At 38.1% G+C, this 22,235-nt stretch overlaps 1 protein-coding gene and 1 pseudogene across 8 annotated transcripts in view; both read left to right on the top strand.

Annotated features, from left to right (window-relative positions):
• CCDC18 (coiled-coil domain containing 18) overlaps window positions 1–22,203 on the top strand; it is a 110,752-nt gene extending 88,549 nt beyond the window's left edge. For 6 of the 8 annotated variants that reach the window (XM_032301653.1, XM_032301652.1, XM_032301651.1 and 3 more), the window contains 2 exons: window positions 10,685–11,152; window positions 22,057–22,202. In XM_032301653.1, coding sequence (XP_032157544.1) covers window positions 10,685–11,152; window positions 22,057–22,071 — 483 coding nt within the window. In that variant the 3' untranslated portion in view covers window positions 22,072–22,202. Of the gene's footprint in view, window positions 1–10,684; window positions 11,153–22,056 lie in introns of all 8 variants that reach the window. The other 2 variants (XM_032301656.1, XM_032301650.1) reach the window with 1 other exon arrangement.
• On the top strand, window positions 10,097–10,246 carry LOC116568313 (annotated as a pseudogene).
• Window positions 22,204–22,235: the final 32 nt, after the last annotated feature.

Raw genomic sequence — 22,235 nt, 5'->3', positions numbered from 1 at the left:
CATCTATGTCATTGCAAATGGTAATATTTCATTTTTAATGGGTGAATAATATTCCATTGTATGTATATGCCATATCTTCTTTATTCAGTCATCTTTCAGTGGACACAGGCTGCTTCCATATGTTGGCTCTTATAAATAATGCTGCAATAAACATAAGGGTGCATGTATCCCTTTTAACTAGTGTTTTTATAGTTGGGGGTAAATGTCCACTGGTGCAGTTTATGGGTCATATAGTAACTCTATTTTTAGTTTTTTTTTTTTAATTATTTAATTATTTGAGAGAGAAAGAAAATGCATGAGAGGGGAGTGGTCAGAGGGACAAACAGACTCCCTGCTGAGCAGGGAGCCTGATGTGGGACTCGATCCCTGAACTCCAGGATCATGACCCAAGCCAAAGGCAGTTGTTTAACCAACTGTGCTACCCAGGCGCCCTATTTTTAGTTTTTTGAGGAACCTCCATACTGGTTTCCACAGTGGTTGCACCAGTTTTCATTCCTACCAACAATGCAAGAGGGTTCCTTTTTCTTTACATCTTTGCCAGCACTTTGTGTTTCTTGAGTTGTTAATTTTTAGCCATTTACACGAGTGTGATATGATCTCATTGTGGTTTTGATTTGCATTTCCCTAAGGATTTCTTACATTGAGCATCTTTCATTTTGTCTGTTGGCCATCTATATGTCGTACTTGGAGAAATGTCTGTTCATGTCTTCCTCCCATTTTTAAATTGGATTATTTGGTTTTTTGAAGTTGAGTTGTGTAAGTTCTTTATATATTTTGGATACTAACCCTTTGTCAGATAACGTCATTTATAATTATCTTCTCCCATTCCATTAGTTTTGTTGATTGTTTACTTTGCCATGCAGAAGCTTTTTTTTTTTTTTTTTTTTTTTAAAGATTTTATTTACTTGAGAGAGAGACAGAGTGAAAGAGAGACCAAGCTTGAGTCAGGGGGAAGGGAAGAGAGAGAGGGAGAAGCAGGCTCCCTCTCAGGAGGGACATGGGGCTCCATCCCAGGACCCCCTGGGATCATGACCTGAACTGAAGGCAGATACTTAACTGACTGAGCCACCCATGCACCCATGCAGAAGTCTTTTATTTTGATGAAGCCCCAGTAGTTTATTTTTTCTTTTGTTTCCCTTACCTTAGAAGGCATATTTTAGAAAAATGTTGCTACAGCTGATGCCAGAGAAATTACTGCCTGTGCTCTGCTCTAGGGTTCTTATGGTTTCAGGTCTCCTATTTAGGTCTTTTATCCATTTTGAGTTTATATTTGTGTATGGTGTAAAAAAGTGGCCCAAATTCATTTTTTTGCATGCAGCTATCCAATGTTCCCAACAACAGTTATTGAAGAGATGGTCTTTTTCCCATTGCATATTCTTTCCTCCTTTGTCAAAGATTAATTGATCATATAATTGTGGGTATATTTCTGGGCTCTCTGTTCTGTTCTCTGGATCTATGGGTCTGTTTTTGTGCCAGTACCATACTCTTTTGATTATTACAGCTTTGTAGGACATCTTGAAATCTGGGATTATGATACCTCCAGTTTTGTTCTTCTTTTTCAAGATTTCTTTGGCTATTCAGGGTCTTTCATGGTTCCATACAAATTTTAGGATTATTTGTTATAGTTCGGTGAAAAATGCTGTTGCTATTTTGACAGGGATTGCATAAAATCTGTAGTTCTTTGGGTAGTGTGGATATTTTTGGCTTTGGGTAGTGTGGATATTTTTACAATATTTGTTCTTCCAATCCATGAGCATGGAATATCTTTCCATTTCTTTGTGTAATTTTCAATTTCTTTCATCAGTGTTTATAGTTTTCAGAGTATAGGTCTTTTACCTCCTTGGTTAAGTTTTGGTACAATTGTAAATGGCACTGTTAATTTCTTCTTCTTAATTTCTCTTTCTGTTACTTCATTAGTAGTATATGGAAATGCAGTGTATTTCTGAATGTTGATTTTTGTATTGTGCAACCTTACTGAATTCATTTATCAATTCTAGTAGTTTTTTGGTGACGTCTTTAGAGTTCTATGTATAGTATCGTGTCATCTACAAATAGTGATTATTTTACTTCTTTATTTGGATGCATTTTATTCCTTGTCTGATTACTGTGGCTAGGACTTCTAATACTGTGTTGAATAAAAGTAGTGAGAGTGGACATTCTTGTCTTATTCCTGGTCTTAGGGGAAAAGCTCTGAGTTTTTCCCCATTGAGTATGGTGTTAGCTATAGGTTTTTGACATATGGCCTTTATTATGTTGAGGTATGTTCCCTCTAAAAGTTTGTTGAGAGTTTCTAACATGAATGGATGTTGTACTTTGTCAAATGCTTTTTCTGTGTCTAATGAAATGATCATATGGTTCTTATCCTTTCTAGTGTTGATGTGATGTATCACATTGACTGATTTATGAATAGCAAACCACATTTGCATCCCCAGAATGAATCCCACTTGATTGTGGTGAATGATTTTTTTTAATATATTGTTAGATTCAACTTACTAATATTTTATTGAGAATTTTTAAAATTTAAATTCAATTAGCCAACATATAGTACATCATTAGTTTCATACGTAGAGTTCAGTAATTCATCAGTTGCATGTAACACACAGTGCTTATCACATCACATGCCCTCCTTAATGCCCATCAATTATCCCAACCCCTCTCCACCTCCCCTCCAGCAACCCTCAGTTTGTTTCCTATAGTTAAGAGCCTCTCATGGATTTTCTCCCTCTCTGATGACTTCCTATTCAGTTTTTCCTCCCTTCCTCTGTGATTCTTTGCACTGTTTCTTAAATTCCACATATGAGTGCATCTGTGTTCATCAGTGATACTGGCCTGTAGTTCTTTTTTTTTATAGTGTCTTTGATTTTGGTATCAAGGTAATGCTAGACTCATAGAGTTTGGAAGTTTTCCTTCCTCTTGTATCTCTTGGAATAGTTTGAGAAGAATAGGTATTAACTCTTTTTAAAATGTTTGATAGAATTCACCAATCTGGCCCTGAACTTTTGCTTCTTGGGAGTTATTTGATTACTGAATCAATTTGATTGTTGGTAATTAGCATGTTCAAATTTTCTATTACTGAATGGGAAGAAATCAGGGAGACAAACCATGAGACTCTTGACTTCAGGATGCAAACTGAGGGTTACAGATAGGGAGGTGGATGGGGGAATGGGGTAACTGAATGATGGGCATTAAGGAAGGCACATGATGTGATGAGCATAGGGTGTTAAAACACAACTAATGAATCATCGAACACTTTATCAAAAACTAATGAGGTAAAAAAAAAAAACCTAATGAGGTACTATATGTTGGCTAATTGAATTTGAAAAAGATAAAATGAAAATTTTCTTTTTCTTGATTGTATGTTTTTTTCTTTTAGTAGTTTGAATATATCATGCTATTATCTTCTGCCCTGCAAAGTTTCTGCTGAAAAATCAACTAATAGCCTTATAGGGTCCCTTGTATGTATCTATTTTCTTTTGCTGCTTTTTAAAATTATCTCTTTAGCACTACTTTTTTGCTTTTTTTTTTTTTTTTTTTTTTTTTTTTTTACTTTTTGCCATTTTAATTACTATTGTCTTGGTTTGGACCAATGGAGGTTGATTTGGGGGGGGGGGTCTGTGTGCCTCCTGGAGCTAGGCATCTGTTTCCTTCCCCAGATTTAGGAAGTTTTAAGCCATTACTTCTTTATTTTTTTTTTATTTTATAAAAAAATATTTTATTTATTTATTTGACAGAGAGAGATCACAAGTAGGCAGAGAGGCAGGCAGAGAGAGAGAGTGAGAGGGACGCAGGCTTCCTGCTGAACAGAGAGCCTGATGTGGGACTCGATCCCAGGACCCTGAGATCATGACCTGAGCTGAAGGCAGTGGTTTAACCCACTGAGCCACCCGAGTGCCCGCCATTACTTCTTTAAATAAATTTTCTGCCCCCTCTTCTCTCTTCCTGGGATCCCTATAAAGTGACTGTTACTACTCTTGATGGTGTTGTAGAGTTTCCTTAATCAATGGTTTTTTATTGTTCTTTTTTCTCTCCCTTTTAAGCTTGTTTTCCATTACTTTGTCCTACAGGTCTCTGATCTGTTCTGTTTCCTTTGGTCTACTATTTATTCCCTTTAATATATTTTTAATTTCAGTTATTCAGTTCTTCATCTCTGACAGGTTCTTTTTAATGTATTCTGTCTCTATTGAGGGTGTCACTGTGAGGTCCTCCACTCCTAAGTCTAGTGTGTATGTTCTTTTTGTTTTTAAGATTTTATTTATTTGTGGGTGGGGTAAGGCAGAGGGAGAAGCATGCTCCCTCTGAGCAAAGAGCCTGATGTGAGACTTGATCCCAGGACCCTGGGATCATGACCCAAGCCAAAGGTCAACGGAGCCACCAGGCGTCCCCCAGTAAGTATCTTTATGCATGACTATTACTTTAAATTCTCCATCAGACATATTATCTCTGTTTCATAAGCTCTCTTGCTGTGATTTTGTCCTGTTCTTTCATTTGAGATAAATTCCTCTACCACCTCAGTTTGTCTTTCTGTATCTATTTCTATGTTAGGAAAGCCACGTATGTCTTTTGATCTTGAAAGTCACAGCCTATTGAAGGTGATGTTCTGTAGTGCCCTGCCCTGCAATATCCCCTGTTCACCAGAACCTTGTGCTTCAGGGGTGTCTCTTAAGTGTGTCATATATGCCCTACTATTGTGGCTAAGCTGCGTTTGCCTTCAGTCCAGTAGTCTCCAATGGCTTTCTTTGCCTGTTGTGGGCAGGATTTGGTCCCTGTTTTGGTAGTCAGCCAGTCTGGGGCTGCCTTGGGCTTGAGTTGAGTCAGACCAGGCATTTGCCGGATCTGCAGGGTGTTCTCTGTGTTGTTCCCCTGAGAAGCTTTTGTTAGTGGGTGAGGCCTGCAGTCAGACCAGATGTCTGCCTCCACCCCACTGACAGGGCCACAGTTGTACTGGTGTGTGTGGTTATCTTCCTCTCTTCCTGGTCAAGGAGTCCCTTTGGAGTGGTATTGACCCTTGTCAGGGCTGCTTTTGCACTGCTAACTTGCGCCACCACTTTGGATGGAATCCTGTCAAGGGCAGGTCTGCAGGAGACCACAGCAGTAGGGTACACGGTGTTAGCAAGGTATTTGCTGGTCTGCTTTGGGAAGGGACTTGGAGCCACTTTTGAATACTCTTGCCCAGGATAGGTTGGATAGGGCGAGTCTACAGGTGGACACAGGGCCAGGACACACTGTTAGCAAGCTAGGTGGAGAGTGTTTGTGCTGCACTGGTTCCTACAGGTGTCTGTTTTTCTAGGCTGGGAGGCAGGGGAGGGAAATATGGAGCTCTTAAGTTGTTGGAGAAATCTCCCAAAGATCCCTGTCCCTCCAACACACACACACACTCACACACACCCCTCCTTCCTTTTTACCCCAGGCAGTTTTTCGAACTGCTGCTTCTATGCTGTACCTCCATGGCACTATTTGTTTCTCTCTTTCAGCATAGGGACTCTACCCTTCCAGCTCTCCCAGACCCCAGCCTGCTGATATTTAAAATTCCAGGTGGTAAGCCCCACTGATTGTAAGAACTCATGGAGTTGGGTCCCTCGGGTTTTCAAAGCCAAATGTTAAAGGGATTTATCTTCCCATTGCAGGTCCCCAAGCCTAGAGTTCTGGCATGGAGTGTGCTCTTCTTCTCCCTTCTCCATGCCCACAGTGTCCTTCACTCCTGCAGACAATCCTGCTAGTCACTGAGGCTCCCAACTGCATCTCTCTTTCCTACCCTCTTCTATGGGGCCTCTTCTCTACACTTAGCAGTGGAGAGCCTGTTCTGCTAGTCTTTAGGTCATTTTCTGGATTAGTTACACTGATGTGTGTGTTATCTAGTTGTATCCACAGGACGAAGTAAGCTTAGAATCCTCCTCCTTCATTTTCCTGGGAACGACCCCCATGTCTTTTAACTCTTTGTATTAGAGTTTTAGTGATTTACCCACCATAATTGGAACATTAGAGTATTCTGAATTTAACTATATGTTTACCTTTACCAATGAGCTTGAAACTTTCATATGTTTTCCTGTTACTATTTAGCATTTTTAAATTTCAGCTTAAAGAATTCCTTTTAAAATTTAGTGTAAGGCCAGTCTAGTGGAGATGAATTCCTTCAGCTTTTCCTTGTCTGGAAAACTCTTTATCCTTTAATTCTGAAGGACAACTTGGCCAGGAAGAGTATTCTTGGTTGGTACGCTCCCCCCACCCCATTCAGTACTTTTAATGTGTAAGGCCATTCTCTTCTTATCTACAGATTTTCTATTGATTTTCTCATAAGGGTTTCCTTATACCTAAGTAGTTTTTCTCTTGCTGCTTTTAAGACTCTCTGTCTTTGGTTTTTGACAGTTATAAAGTGTTTCAGTTTAGATCTCTGGATCCATCATATCCGGAATTCTCTAGGCTTCCTGGATCTGGATGTCTGTTTCTTTTCTCAAGTTAAAAAAGCTTTGGGCCATTATTACTTTAACTAAACTTTGTGCTCCTTTCTCTCTTCTCCTTCGGGGACCCCTATAATGTGTATGTTGGTCCTCTTGATGGTGTCCCATTAGTCCCTTAAGCTGGTTTCACCCTTCTTAATTTTTTTTCTTTCTGCTCCTCTAATCGAATTCCACTACCCTTTGGGTCCTCTGATCCTTTCTTCTCTTGGATCTAGTCTGTTGTTGAACCTCTTTGTTGAATTCTCCAGTTCAGTTACTGTATTTTCATTCTGTGACTACTTATGCTCTGTGATTTTTGGTACCTTCTTATATTTTCTGTCTCTGTTGAAATTCTTACTTTGTTCATGCATTGTTCTCCTGACTTGGTAAACATCTTTATGATGTTATTTTGAACTCTTTATCAGGTAAATCACTTGTTCCTGTCTCATTAAGGTCTGTTTTTTAGAGTTTCAGCTTATTTTTTTGTATGGAATATATTCCCCTGTTTCTTCATTTTTCTGTGTTGCTTTCAGCCACCTATCCCAGTCTTGACAGAGTGGTATTGTGTAGGAGATATGCCTTATTGATCATCTGGTTCTGAGTTCCTTATTGTTTTTCAAACCTTTGTGATTGTTCAGCCTTCTTTGTTCTAGGTGGATCCTGGTAGTTGAGGGTGTGCCATGATTTGTCAGTATTCCAAAGAGTATGATGATCTCAGTCAGCACCTAGATGTAGACTGTCTAAAGTCTAGACCCTTGGGTAAGAGCCAGGAAAGTATGTAGTTGGGATCCTTACAGGGAGAAACTGAGAGACGGGCTTTATTATTTGTTCCCTCAGCGCTGGACTTACATTTGTAGGCATGAGGGTGTGCTCCTCTGCCTACTAAGAACTACTTTGTTTGCCACAGTCCTGCTAGACATATGAATGCAAACCCTGTTGGCTACGGAGTCATGTAGTCCAGAGAGGCCAGTCCCTTGGGCAACAGCTTCAAAAGCTTGAATGCTAGATGAGTACAAGCTCCTTTCAAGAAGATACTGGAATTTTTTTTTTTTTTTTTTTTTTGATACTGGAAATTTGAAGCAGACTCTAGGGAAAAAGGTGGATGGGGTGCCTGGTGCTCTGGTGCTCCTAGACATGTGCTAAATTAGAAAACTGACCCTCGGGCAGAAGCTTTTAAAGTACATAAATAAGACTCATTAAGGGAAAGATGAAGAGGTGGACTGTTTTTGCCAGCTTTTTCTGTGCTGATCCCTGGTAGACAGCCATACCACATTGTTGTGAGCCCATTAAGAACTGTTTTTCTATTTGCTCTAGTCTTGTAGGTTTCATGAATAGCTTTTTAGAGCTAGCTGTTTTAGCACACATTCCTCAAATGGTAGTTTTAAAAGTTGGGGTGTTAGAGGTGGGGTCCATACCCTTCACTCCTCAGGGAGAAGCTGGGAGTGAAGTGTTTCCCCCACAGAATGGCCCTTTTGTAGGTATTTTCTCATTAACCCGGTGTGTGGATGTTGCTCAGTTGGCTTCTTTGAGAGGGAATTGCTCCATGACTAGGTGTAGATTCAGTGTGTCTTGGGAGGAATCACTTATGTCATCATCTTGGACTAGAACTTATTCAAATACAGACTTAATTATATTTACTTTAGAAAGTTCCACCCTTGATGTGCCTACAAGTAGGAGCATTTTTCATTAAACAAAATTCCTTTATATTAAAAAAAATTTACTATACACTATTTTCCAAATAGCTCATTGCTGCTGAGTCAGCCCTATTGATTATGGCAGTTTAGTGTAGAATTTGAAATTAATATCACTACTGCTACATAGAGATAAAAATTTAATATTAGTTCAAAACTGCCACTATGTATGAAATTTACATTGCTAGCTAAGACCTTACAAAAAAAGTTCACTAACAGCTCTGAAGCAATAAATAATTTTATTACAAAACAGAAGTTATTAAAAAGCAAAAAAATTCAAATAATATTTTAGAAATATTTCTAGTTACTAAGCTGAGCACTCAAATTCCTTTTGTAACATACTTGTTATTCACAATACTAAGGAAAGCTGAATATACATAATCTTTTTTTTTTAAGATTTTATTTTTAAGTAATCTCTCTACCCAACATGGGGCTTGAACTCACAACCCTGAGATCAATAATCACATGCTCCACTGAGCTAGCCAGGTGCCCCTAGACATAATCTAAAATTATGTTTAGATTGAACACTCTGTGCTTTTTTAGAGACATGAATATACCTAGTGTTCTGGAGATTTACAACAATTATATAAAATTATGTAACTTCACTATAAAAAATTGACTCAAAATTTAAAGATTCTGCATTGCATATCCTTTGTTATAGCTATCTCTGCTCACTTGTTAATTATTACTACCGAGATAAATAGAATTGGATTGCACTTAATTATTCAGAAGTTTTTGACAGTAATTCTCAAAGTCAATATTAACTGGCTCTAGAGTCTGAACCGAAGAATAGTTAAGGAGAATAGAAGGGAAAAAAAGCTAACAAGAGCAGAAGCTGGCATAACTATAACAATTAGAAGTAGCTATAAATAATGGACAACAATTCCATTGACAGCAGCAGTAAATGACAGAGAACAGAAACAGAAGTGAGGGAGAAGAAAGAACAGAGTTTGAGACAACTGATCTTTCCAGCTCACTTCCTGTAATACGCTCACAAATACCCTATCATTTGAGGTTAACCAGAGTAAGGGCAAAGCTTAGACCATTTTCTGAGAGCCCTAAAGGCATTACTTTATTATATAATAGTGACCACAACAGTGAAATTCTGCAAGTCTTAATAAGTTGAATTATGTTTAACGTATTCAGTTACACTGTATTTCATTATAAAAGCTAAGTGTTAAACTGAAAGTTACATGGACTCGATTTAGCTAAGATAGCACAATTCTCAATTATGGCTAGATAACTCTGTGGCTAGAGTTAAAAAATATTTCAACTGCACAGAACCCTGTATGTGTTAACTCTGTAGCTACTTTATTAATTGTGATTATCAGAATGTAAATATAAGATTTACTACAAAAGTTGGCACTCTAGCCACTTGTAAATAATGTTTACCTAGAGAAAGTAGTACTTAAATAAGCATGTTAAACTTTCATTTTGTAATGTATTCTGTGGTTATGACAGTTTTAGTAAGCAGAGTATTTTTAGAAAGAAGAGATACTATCAGATTAAAAGTGACCGATTTAGAAATATATATTTTATGGATACCTGTAAGAAACAGAAAATGTATTTGAACAGAAGACTACTAAACATTAACTTACGTCTCCTCTTCATTTTTTTAGGCTTTATGGTTTTTCAGTATACACAGTCTCATTCTTGGATTCTAAAGTTGGGTCAGAGGATCCAAATGAAGGACATGGAAAAAATAGTAGAAATGAAAAGTTTAGGGGCACCTGGGTGGCTCAGTGGGCTGGGCCTCTGCCTTAGGCTCAGGTCATGATCTCAGGGTCCTGGAATTGAGCCCTGCATCAGGCTCTCTGCTCAGCAGAGAGCCTTCTGCCTGCTTCTCTGCCTTCTTGTGATCTCTCTGTCAAATAAATGAAATCTAAAAAAAAAAAAAAAAAAAAAAAATTATAAGTTTAATATTTCATAAATCAGTCTTTACTAAATCACTTTTTTAAAGGTTTTTCTTTGAGCTTTGCGTGGTGGCAGTGTCGTAGCCAATGAGGTTTATCCGAGGTGCGATTATTGCTAATAGAAAGGTTTTTCTTTGAAAAATTTCTGATATAATGAAGCTTTCTTGTAATGAAGACATGTGAAGCATAATAGTTAACATAAATTTATTTCCTATTAGAAATTTTAAAGGGAGTAGTTTTGTGTGTGTGTGTGTGTGTATATATATATATATATGTTAGATTAGCAAAATATAGTGTACCATTATACTTTTGAAGAGAAATTTTTAGATGTAAGATTTCAGTCTTAAATAGAAATTGATACTATTATCATTAGCACTTAAAATCGAAAAACATTGGTATAAGGAAAATCGAGTTTTCATGGAATTCCTTAGCATAGTTTTAACATATTTCAAGTGAACATATGTAATTGTCTCAAAATGAAGGGTTTAAACAGAGCTTGGAAAAGTCTCATGGGTTGTTATAAAAGGAATATGTGTTCTGGGCAGAAGGTTGACTTAGAAAATCATGGACTCCCAGAAGACATCTAAGTAACTTTTTCATTTAACAAAAATGTCTGAACACCTACTATGTGCCTATTTTTCTATAGGAATCAGAATTAACCAGATTACAAGCCAAAATTTCTGGACGTGAAAGGGCAGAAGACCTCAAGTTTCTACCAGCCCTGCTTACGTCTGCAGCAGAAATTATGCCGAACATTCAAGATCCAAAACTTGCTAAACATTCTCACACAGCTTTTTTCAAGTATAGAAAGCTACGTCGCTCTATTAGTGCCAGCGACCTTAGTTTCAAGACACGTAGTGATGAAGATCTTTCTGAAGAATTACTACAGGACTTAAAAAAAATGCAGTTCGAACAGCCTGCAACATTAGAAGAAAGCCAGAAGGATCTGACTTATACCCAGTCAGACTCATTTAAACCTCTCACATATGACCCAGAAGATGATAGTTCTGAGAGTAATGACTTCAGTACTCTCAGTGGAATGCTAAGATACATAAACAAGGAAGTGAGATTATTAAAAAAATCTTCTATGCAAACAGGTGCTGGTTTACCTCAGGTATGTAATGTCATACATTTGAAGTTATAATAATTTGTCTCCAGTGAATATCATTTTGTTATTTGTAGGAAAATCCATATATTTCAATGAAGCATGCTATTAAGTGATATGCAAATATTGAAAGTTCAAAAAAATCCGTTGTAAGTAGGTTTGAAAATTTAACCTTGACTCTGCTCAGCGGGGAGCCTGCTTCCCCCTCTCTCTCTGCCTACCTCTCTGCCTACCTCTCTGCCTACTTGTGATCTCTGTCAAATAAATAAACAAAATCTTTAAAAAAGAAAAGAAAGAAAGAAAATTTAGCCTTGAAAATTAACTTTGATTAAAACAGCCTATACATTTAATTAAATATAATCTATATTTGATTAAAGAACTAAGTCTGCCTCCTTTTAGGAAAGTATTTTGAACTCTAGAATAAAGTTGACCCTTGAATAATGCAGGAGTTAGCAGTACTGACCCCCTGCCTCCCTCTCCCACCCCAGTGCAGCTGAAAATCCATATATAACTTTTTTTAATTTTTTTTTATTGTGTTAAATCACATCATACAGTGATTTTTCCCAGAACTTAATTAGTAATAGCCTGTTAACTGGAAGGCTTACTGGGAAGCTAAGCAGTTAATTTAACACATGGTTTGTATGTTATTTGTATTATATACTGTATTCTTATAATAAAAGAAGCTAGAGAAAAGAAAATGTTAAGAAAATCATATGAGAAAGTACATTTACAGTACCAGATATTATTGATACTGTAAGTTTATAAATCATCTGTTTACATTTTGTCAGTACATATATCAATACTGTCTTATACAAAACACTGTAGATGTTATATACATAACTAACACTAGATATCAAAAATGAAAAGGTAATGTAAAAAATAAATTCATATTTATTTATAGGTATAATAATTCATGCATAGAAAAGGAAGCAGTAGCAATATGAATGCTTTATGGTAGCTTAGCCTATACACTAATGGATGAATCATAAAATGTTTATGGCAAACTATATTCTAGTCATATTTATAATACAGCACTGGAAATAGTGTTATATTTTCTTAAAAATCACTTACTTGTGATGATGAGCTGTTGTGCACCTTCTTCATTTAATAGAGAGAAGGGCACACTGTATGGTGTTATTCTTTGAAAGTGAAGTTATAAAATGGTAAGAAAAAACATTATGAAGTTTATATTACCTATTACTCACCTTTAATCTATGTAAGGATAGTCTGTCCACTTCCATACAAATCTTGCACCTGATGTTCTATACAATCAGTACTTAGGTGATGATGACACAGAAATGTCTCACAGTTCTTGTCATACATTACTAGGTTTTCACGTGAAAACACACATGCAAAAGGTAAGTTAATTAACCATGCAGCATGATTATTTGCTAAATGAAAGTAGGTTATCATAAAAGTCTTCATCTTTGTCTTCTCACTGAGTAAGCTGAGAAAGAGGAGGGGTTGATCTTATTGTCTGAGGGTGGCAGAGGCAGAAGGGGTAGGAGGTGGAAGGGGAGACAGGAGAGGCTGGTCCATTGGTGTAGCTTTATGGAAATACATCACTATTTCTGGGTGATTTTTTTTTCTTTTTTTTTTTTCTCTTGCATTTCTTTTTATATGATACCAATCCAACTTCCACCATTTGCTCAGTGATTTTTTTAATGGTGTTCCAGAGCTGTCTGCTGCTGCTGCTTGGCTACCTTGATATTTTTTAGGTCAAACCCATCTCTAAAATTATCAAACCATTCTCTGTTGGCATTAAATTCTCCAGCTTTAGACCCTTCACCTTTCGTTTGCTCTAAGTTATCATACAATGACTTTGCTTTTTCTTGAATTGTATTAGAGTCTTATAGGCATATGCCTTTCTTACAGCATTCTTCTACTCTCATAAAAGTTGCATTTTCAACACAAGATAAAAAGTGCAAGGTTTTCATACATGCCCACTGATCTATAGTGATGGCTTCACAAATTTTCCTTTTTTATTTTTTTACAATTGTCCTTACACTGGATTCATTTTTCTTGAAATGGGCAACCACAGTTGCACACCTCAATCTATGGTACATACCAAGCAATTCAGTTTTTTCTTGTAATGACACAACTCTTCTCTGCTTCTTGGGAGCGCTTCCAACATCACTAGCAGCACTTCCTATGGGTCCCCTGATGTTTTTCAGAAGTTTATGGTACTGCACTAAACACCAAAAAAATATGTGAGAACTGCAAGAGGTCACTTTTTTATTGCAATACGTAATTTTACTGGCGAGATGAACTGCGATTAACATCACACAGTGTTTTAAGCAATACAGCATTTGAGCTCACCACAGTAACAACTGGTGGTGGTTACAAGATTACTACAGTAGTACTATATGTACTTTTATAAGTTATTTAATCCTGCATCTTTACATTTGTTTACATTTCAACTGCAGAAGGTACCACATACAGTCTCTGTGTGTATAAATTTTGATAAATCTTAACTTTTTATAATAAATTTATATATACTTTATGCACTTATGACAAATTTTTCTTAATTTTTCAGTAGTCCTAGGCTATGAGGGTCTTCTATTTTTACAAATGGCTGCAAATCTCCAAAAAAAATTCCAATACATTTATTGAAAAAATTAGTATATAAGTGGACCTGTGCCATTGAAACCTATTTTTTTTTTTTTTTTTTTTTAAAGATTTTATTTATTTATTTATTTGCCAGAGAGAGATCACAAGTAGGCAGAGAGGCAGGCAGAGAGAGAGAGAGGGAAGCAGGCTCTCTGCTGAGCAGGGAGCCCGATGCGGGACTCGATCCCAGGACCCTGAGATCATGACCTGAGCCGAAGGCAGCGGCTTAACCCACTGAGCCACCCAGGCGCCCGCCATTGAAACCTATTAATCAAAGGTCAACCCATGTTATTCAAGGGTCAGCTGTACTGGAAAATGTTTTTGGAGTTCCAAAACTTATTGTGTTTCTAGACTTCCTGGAAACTATTCTAGTGAAAAATTAAGGTGACCTTTGTTTTGTTCATAGACTTCCACAGTAGCAGAGTATCTCATTTACATGATTTTTCTACTTCTGTTATTCCTTGAGCATATCATAAATAGGCAATTCTGTTCCTATTAAACATACCTTACACTCAACATTTAAGATTTTATTTATTTGAGAGAGGAGAGAGAAAGAGAGAACCTGCATGCAGGAGCTGACAGGTGGTGGGAGGGAAGGGGGGGAGGGGATAGGGGAGGGGGAGGGAGTGGGTGGTGGGCAGAGGCAGAGGGACAAGGAGACTCTGGGCTGAGTAGGGAGCCTGATGTAGCACTTGATCCCAAAACTCCAAGATCATAACCTGAGCCAAAGGCAGACACTTAACCACCGGAGCTACCCAGGTGCCCCTCAATATGTTTTTAAAAGCATTTAACCTATAATTTGCATGCAGAAATAAAGAATCCCTTCCAGAGAAATCCAGCTTTTTCCAATGCTCATTTTTTTCATTTTCAAACATATCAAAATAGCACTGGTGGCCTAAAAAGTTTTTAAAGCATTTTTAGATTGGATCCAAGACAAAGACCTTCATTTTTCCACATTGAAAAGAGCTTAATTTACTACTTAAAAGCAAAACACTGTTTAAGTAATATTCTTGTTAAATAAAATTTTCAAATGAAATTTCAAGAGGTAAACTAGGCAATTGTGTATAATGCCTGATAAAATCATATATAATACCTGAAAATTAGTTTTCATATAGCCTTTAAAACTAAGGTTGTATTTATTTTTATCACTTAATCAGCCATTTCATTATTTATTGAGCATCTACTATACACCAGGCTCTAGAATTATAGAAATAAACAGAAATGACAAAGACCCTGTCCAAACAGAGTTTATGTTTTAGTGAGGAGATCATTAGTAAACAGATAAATAGACATAAGCTCCAATGCTAGGTGGAAATATGTAAGAGCATGCAATGTGATGGGGGGTACTGTTTTAGATAGGGTGGTCAGGGAAGATGTCTCAAGAAGGTGACATTTGATCAGAGTCTTGTAGGAAGTCAGAAGTAAGCTATCCCAATATCTGAAGGAAGAGCATTGGAGGAAAGGGAACAATAGGTACTGAAGTCCTGGGGTGGTGACCTGCCTGATAGGTGCAAAAAACAGCTAGAAGGTATTGCTGGTTTGGTATAAACAAGAAGGAAAGTAGTAGGAGATAAGAGATGATGCTAGTTGTTGGGTTTTAAGGTGGGAGTGGGGGTGCTCCAGCCGTGTTACCGCTCCTGTGAGAACTTTGGATTTTATTTGAAGTGTGATGGGAAGCCATTGGAAGGTCCTGCTTAGGGGAGTGACATTTATCTGATTTATGTTTTTAAAGAATCATTCTGGCTCTTTTAGGAAAAATGAATGATAAAGGAGCAAGAGCAGAGACTATCCAGGAGGCTACTTATAATAATCCCCACAGGAAATGATTTGGGGTAGGCAGGAGACAGATGTGGAATTGTTGAGAATAGTTCCATTTCTGGATACATTTTGAAGACAGAGCCAACAGGATTTAATGTAGGTCTTGAGTGAAACAGAAGTTAAGGAAGACTCCAGAGATTTTGGCAAGAGTAACTAAGCTTTCACTCAGTTGGGGATACTAGGAGATGAGCAGATTTGGAAGCATGGAGAGTTCAAAAGATTGACTTTAGATATATTAAATTTGATATTTCTATTAGATGTCCAAGTATAGATGACAAACAAATGACTGGGTTAATGAGGCTGAAGTTATAAATTGAGGTATCAGCATATAGATGGTTGTTAAAGCCATAATGCTAGATTTAGTCCAGGGAATTAGTGGAGGTAGAAAAAGCAGCTCCCAAATTAAGCCTATGTTAGTAAGGCTAAATTATTTTTAGCACTCAAGAATTTGAGGATCCGGGCGCCTGGGTGGCTCAGTGGGTTAAGCTGCTGCCTTCAGCTCAGGTCATGATCTCAGGGTCCTGGGACCGAGTCCCGCATCAGGCTCTCTGCTCAGCAGGGAACCTGCTTCCTTCCCTTCCCCTCTCTCTGCCTGCCTCTCTGCCTACTGTGATCTCTCTCTGTCAAATAAATAAATAAAATCTTTAAAAAAAAAAAAAGAATTTGAGGATCCAATAAAGCTGAGATTTAAACATAGACATAGAAAAAATAAGGAAAATGTAACATAGCACATGTTTCAGAAAAGATTAAATGTTGCTAAATAAAGTGAGGATTAATAATTGATATATTTGGCATTGTGCAAGCTGTTGGTGACATTTATGAGAACGGCTTTAGAGTAACAGGATAAAGCCAGCCTGGTTAGAGTGTGATCAGCGGAGAATAGGAGAAGAAAAGGAAACACCAAAAACAGGCAACTCTTTTGATGTAAAGGAATGAGGGAGATGGAATGTCAAGAGAGAGTTTTGTTTTGTTTTTTTAGAATAAGAGATAAAACAGCATTTGGTTGGTGAGAGTGATCTGGTAGACAGGGAAACTGATAATTCAAGACAGAGTATAGAAGGCACAAACTTCTTAAGGTAGGCTAAAAGAGAGAATACAGCAGAGAAGTAGAACTGGCCTTTGATAAAAGAAGGGACAGTTCATGTAATGTAGTGGGAAAGAAAGTGCAATATATGGGTACAGAAACACATGGAGTAGATTTGGTGAGAAGGGAGCAATTTCTTTATCACATGCCTTTATTTTCTTAGTGAAGTTTTTCTTAGTAACGTTAGGAACTGTGGCAGAGTAAGATTCTAGAAGACTAAGAGCAGAAAAGGTATGTGAAAATTATCTTGGAAAATGAGAAAATATAAAAGGACTAGGGAAGTCTAGTAGGATTTCCAGACAGATAGTTCTGTTGGGTGAAATGGCCCTGCAAATATATCTGCATCTTTCGTCCTCGGTTATATACCAGCAACAGGCTCTCCCCAGCGTAGTGACAACCAAAAAGAACTACCACCAAATTTTCAGAATGTTCCCCAGGAGGGGAGCACTGCTTTCTTTGAGAACTTATACTCTATTCCAATGGTCTTAGAGTCCTAGATGAGCAACAGTCTATTTCTGGTAAATAGAACTTATTTTATGTAGGATAAACTTGATTAGTACAGTGACATATTGTAATCATGGTAATACATCACATTTACTATATGCCAGCCACTATTTTATTTTATTTATTTATTTATTTTTTTAAAGATTTTATTTATTTGTTAGAGAGAGAGATACAGAGCGCAAGCACAGGCAGACAGAGTGGCAGGCTAGAGGCAGAGGGAGAAGCAGGCTCCCTGCCGAGCAAGGAGCCCGATGTGGGACTCGATCCCAGAACGCTGGGATCATGACCTGAGCCGAAGGCAGCTGCTTAACCAACTGAGCCACCCAGGCGTCCCTTATTTATTTTTTTAATTTTATTTTATTTTATTTTATTTATTGATTTAATAACAGTATTCATTATTTTTTCACCACACCCAGTGCTCCATGCAATCCGTGCCCTCTATAATACCCACCACCTGGTACCCGGACCTCCCACCCCCCGCCACTTCAAACCCCTCAGATTGTTTTTCAGAGTCCATAGTCTCTCATGATTCACCTCCCCTTCCAATTTACCCCAACTCCCTTCTCCTCTCTAACACCCCTTGTCCTCCATGATATTTGTTATGCTCCACAAATAAGTGAAACCATATGATAATTGACTCTGTCTGCTTGACTTATTTCGCTCAGCATAATCTCTTCCAGTCCCGTCCATGTTGCTACAAAAGTTGGGTATTCATCCTTTCTGATGGAGGCATAATACTCCATAGTGTATATGGACCACATCTTCCTTATCCATTCGTCTGTTATTTTAAAGATTTTATTTTTAAAGATTTTATTGCCAGCCACTATTTTATTTTATTTATTTTTTAAAAGATTTTATTTATTTATCTCACAGGCAGAGATCACAAGTAAGCAGAGAGGCAGGCCGGGGGTGGAGGGGCGGGCTCCCCTATGGAACAGAGAGGCCAATGCGGGGCTCAATCCCTGGACCCCAGGACCATGACCCAAGCTGAAGGCAGAGGCTTTAACCCACTGAGCCACCCAGGCGCCCACCAGCCACTATTTTAAATGCTTTACATAGGGGCATCTGGGTGGCTCAGTTGGCTGTCTGACTTCGGCTCAGGTCCCGATCTTAGAGTCCCGGGATCCAGCCCTGCACTGGACTTCCCATTAAAAAGAGGTCTGCTTCTCCCTCTCTCTCTGCCCCTCTCCCCACTTGTACGCTCTCCCTCTCTCTCTCAAATAAATGAATAAAATCTTTAAAAATAAAGAAATAAATGTTTTACATAAATGGACTCATTTACTCTTTATTGATTGGTAGTGTTATTACCTTAATAGTTACCAAATGGTGGGTGCCTGGGTGGCTCAGTGGGTTAAGCCGCTGCCTTCGGCTCGGGTCATAATCTCAGGGTCCTGGGATCGAGCCCCGCATTGGGCTCTCTGCTCAGCAGGGACCCTGCTTCCTTCTCTTTCTGCCTACTTGTGATCTCTCTCTGCCAAATAAATAAATAAATAAAATTAAAAAAAAAAATTAGTTACCAAATGGTTCTTCTATTGTAGTGGGCACTATTACCTATTCTGTTATAATGGAAGCCCAGAGCCATATTAAAATATGCAAAATGTTATCTCCAGTTCTTTTTGTTTTTTTTTTTTTTTTAGAAAATCCAGCCTAAGTTAAATTCTGTTCACATATAGTTTTGTTTATTGCTAGTCATATTCTGAGTTTTAATTGATTAAACCACAAATGCTACTCAACATTAATCTCACCTGGGCCTCATAGCTCATGACTCTCAACTGCATTACCTGTGTTGGCTTAGTTTCATCTTTGATAGAAGGGACTGGTTCTTTGGTTTGCTCAGAACTCTATTCACTAGACCTTTGGGACCCATGCTAGGACTGATGCTTGACAAATGCTCATCTGTGGGTTTTATTCAACTTTTGGATGGTCATTACTTGTGTATTAAACCTTAATCTTAAGGGAAAGGTGAATGAAGACATCTTTTTAATACTTTCTCTGTAGGGGCTCCTTCCCTAGCTCTAATAGGTTAGGGGGGTGTGTTTTGTCTTTAATGGAAGGTGAGAAAATTCAGAGCAAGACTGATATCATTTTTTTAAGAAAAAGACTTTATGTATTTGACACAGAGAGATCACAAGTAGGCAGAGAGGCAGGAAGGGGGGGGGGGGAGCAGGCTCCCTGCAGAGAAGAGAGCCCAATGTGGGGCTCCGGGGCTCGATCCCAGGACTCTGGGATCATGACCTGAGCTGAAGGCAGAGGCTTAACCCACTGAGCCACCCAGGCACCCAAGACTGCTACCATTGAAAGAAACTTTGACTTCCTATAATTTTACTGTCTAACTAACTTCATGGTCATTTATATGTACATTGCATTAATAAATGTAAAAAAAATGACATATAAAATTGGGTTGTAGAACCTTGATCTGTAGGCCATGTCTGGTCCTTAGCTCATTTCACCCACATAAAAGTATATTACATTGGTCTCTGATTTAAAAGCAGAAATGTTAAAACTTTTTTAAGCCAAGGAAAGTATTATCTAAATGAGATGTCATGAAGAAACCATCCAAATATGTCAATCAGATACAAAGATAATCTCTCTGATTAAAGGTGGATTGTATCTGACCTTTATCCAGTTATTTAACCTGTTCACCTCTTTACATGTCTGCTTATGCATACTCCAGAACAGCCCTGAATTAACCTTTAAGGAAAATAAGCTTGAGTTTAGGGCACCAAGGGAAGGGGAGCACCAGTTTTTACTCTAGCTATAATGCTCTTAACCCTTTCACCACCACACTTAAGTGTAGTAGATTGTTTTGTAATTGTCTTTATCTGCCTTGTTGCAATTTAATGTGCACTGTTAATGTATCTTTTTCTTCGGTATAGTGAGTGACTCAGGTTTAAGTTTGATTTGAAGGCGTCCTCGAGATACTACATTGGTTTCAGATTTATGGTGTGAGTTTCACTTCTCTAGAGAGCAAAACAATTTGGCATTTAAGTCATGCACTGATCTGCCTTAAGAACCATTAAGCTCCTTATTTTAAGCAATGGTCAGGTGAGGGGGTATCATTTTGGGGCTGTGTTGAGGGTATTATTGGGCTTAATCCAGCCCTGCTCCAGAGTGTGCAGTTTTATATATTTTTTAAAGATTTTATTTGAGAGAGAGAGAGAGAACGGGGGTGGGAAGAGAGGGCAGAAGGAGAAGCAGATTGCCTGCTGAGTAGAGAGCCCGATGGGGACTCGATTCCCCCGAGATCATGACCCGAACTGAAGGCAGACACTTAAGCCACTGAGCCACCCATGCGCCCCCACCAATGGTGCAGTTTTTAAGTCCACTGATACAGCAGAAAAAAACCTAGAAATTACTGTGTAAGAAGCGCTTAATAAGTGTTAGCTCTTTTATTTGTTTTGTAGCCCAAATGATTTTCCTAACAGTTAACTCTGTTTCCAGTTCCATTAACAATAAAGCCGCTGACAAAAGCTTCATAAGTCACAAAAAATTACACGTGCACAAAATTTTGAACACATTATCAAAGGAGTTCAGAGATAAAGTTAAAAACTCCTGTTTTAGATTTGAATGGTGGAATGCTGTGCTGTGAATTTGATTGATTAGCTAATTCACAGGTTATTAGGAAGTTACAAGAAGTATTATTTGTATCCATCTTATTTCCAAAAAGGAGAAATAGTTAACAAATGTGGTCCCCATGCCATGCAATAAAATGAAAAATAAGAGGGGCACCTGGGTGGCTCAGTGGGTTAAGCCTCTGCGTTCGGCTCAGGTCATGATCTCAGGGTCCTGGGATCGAGCCCCGCATCGGGCTCTCTGCTCAGCAGGGAGCCTGCTTCCTCCTCTCTCTCTCTGCCTGCCTCTCTGCCTACATGTAATCTGTCTGTCAAATAAATAAACAAAATCTTAAAAAAAAAAAAAATTAAAAAAAAAAGAAAAATAAGAACTGAGAAAGTCAGCTACTGAAAACAGAGCTGGAAAGAAACAGGGCAAAGAAAGACTATAGGTAATATCTAAGGACATGGTAACATTTTCAAATCCCTGACTTAAGTAGGACAAAAGTATTTGACCTATATTTTTAGAATCTCCTGGACCCGGGGCACCTGGGTGGCTCCATGAGTTGAACATCCAACTCTTGATTTCAGTTCAGTCGTGATCTTAGGGTTGTGAAAGGTTCTGTGCAGGGCGCGGAGCCTGCTTGAGATTCTCCCCCCACCATCTCCCTCTACACCTCCGCCTGTTCTCTTTCTCTCCCGCTTAAAAAAGAAAAGTCTCCCGGGCCTTTTTCCTGTATTTCTCTACTTCTCTATGTTGTGCTGTTTCTTTGTGCACACGGTTCTTCCTTGTCATTTCCCTTCCTTCTCTTCTCTTCTTTTTCACTGACTATTTTCAGGTAGCCCTTCATCTATCTTCCTTATTGTGCCCTCAAACCATGGTGTGACATCACTGTCTAAATATTTATGTCTTCTGTTTTTTTTTTATATCAATTTAGTTTGACTTTGCACTCCCTCCCATTGCCCCCCAACCAGAATTACTTGCTTTTTATATTCCATGTGGTCCATTATTGACTTTTTCTGATTCATATTTCTTTTTTTTTTTAAGATTTTATTTATTTATTTGACAGAGAGAGAGAGATCACAAGTAGGCAGAGAGGCAGAGAGAGCGAGGAGGAAGCAGGCTCCCCGCTGAGCAGAGAGCCCGATGCGGGGCTCGATCCCAGGACGCTGAGCTGAAGGCAGAGGCTTTAACCCACTGAGCCACCCAGGCGCCCCTGATTCATATTTCTTAATTGAGTAAATACTTCCCACTCTTGCTTCCAGTTACGCTCCTGATTATTATAGTGGACATTAATGCTAAATTAATAATATTTCAAAAGCTAATCTTTTTTTTTTTATTCCAGGGAGAAAATTTGTAATTAAATGAAGATGTTGATGTGGTGAAAAATGAGATTTTTGGTACTGTGTTTATTACATGTAGCTCATACTTCATAGAAGCTGTTAATTTATTGCTTTTGAATAAATTTTTATTTCAGTATATTTAAAGAAAGTTCTTCTAAACCTTATTCTGTTTGTGAAAGTT

This window comes from Mustela erminea, chromosome 10, assembly GCF_009829155.1.
Source record: "Mustela erminea isolate mMusErm1 chromosome 10, mMusErm1.Pri, whole genome shotgun sequence".
NCBI classification, from domain to species: domain Eukaryota; kingdom Metazoa; phylum Chordata; class Mammalia; order Carnivora; family Mustelidae; genus Mustela; species Mustela erminea.
The sequence above is the reverse complement of the archived record's forward strand: the minus strand, read 5'-3'. Positions and strand labels throughout refer to the sequence as shown.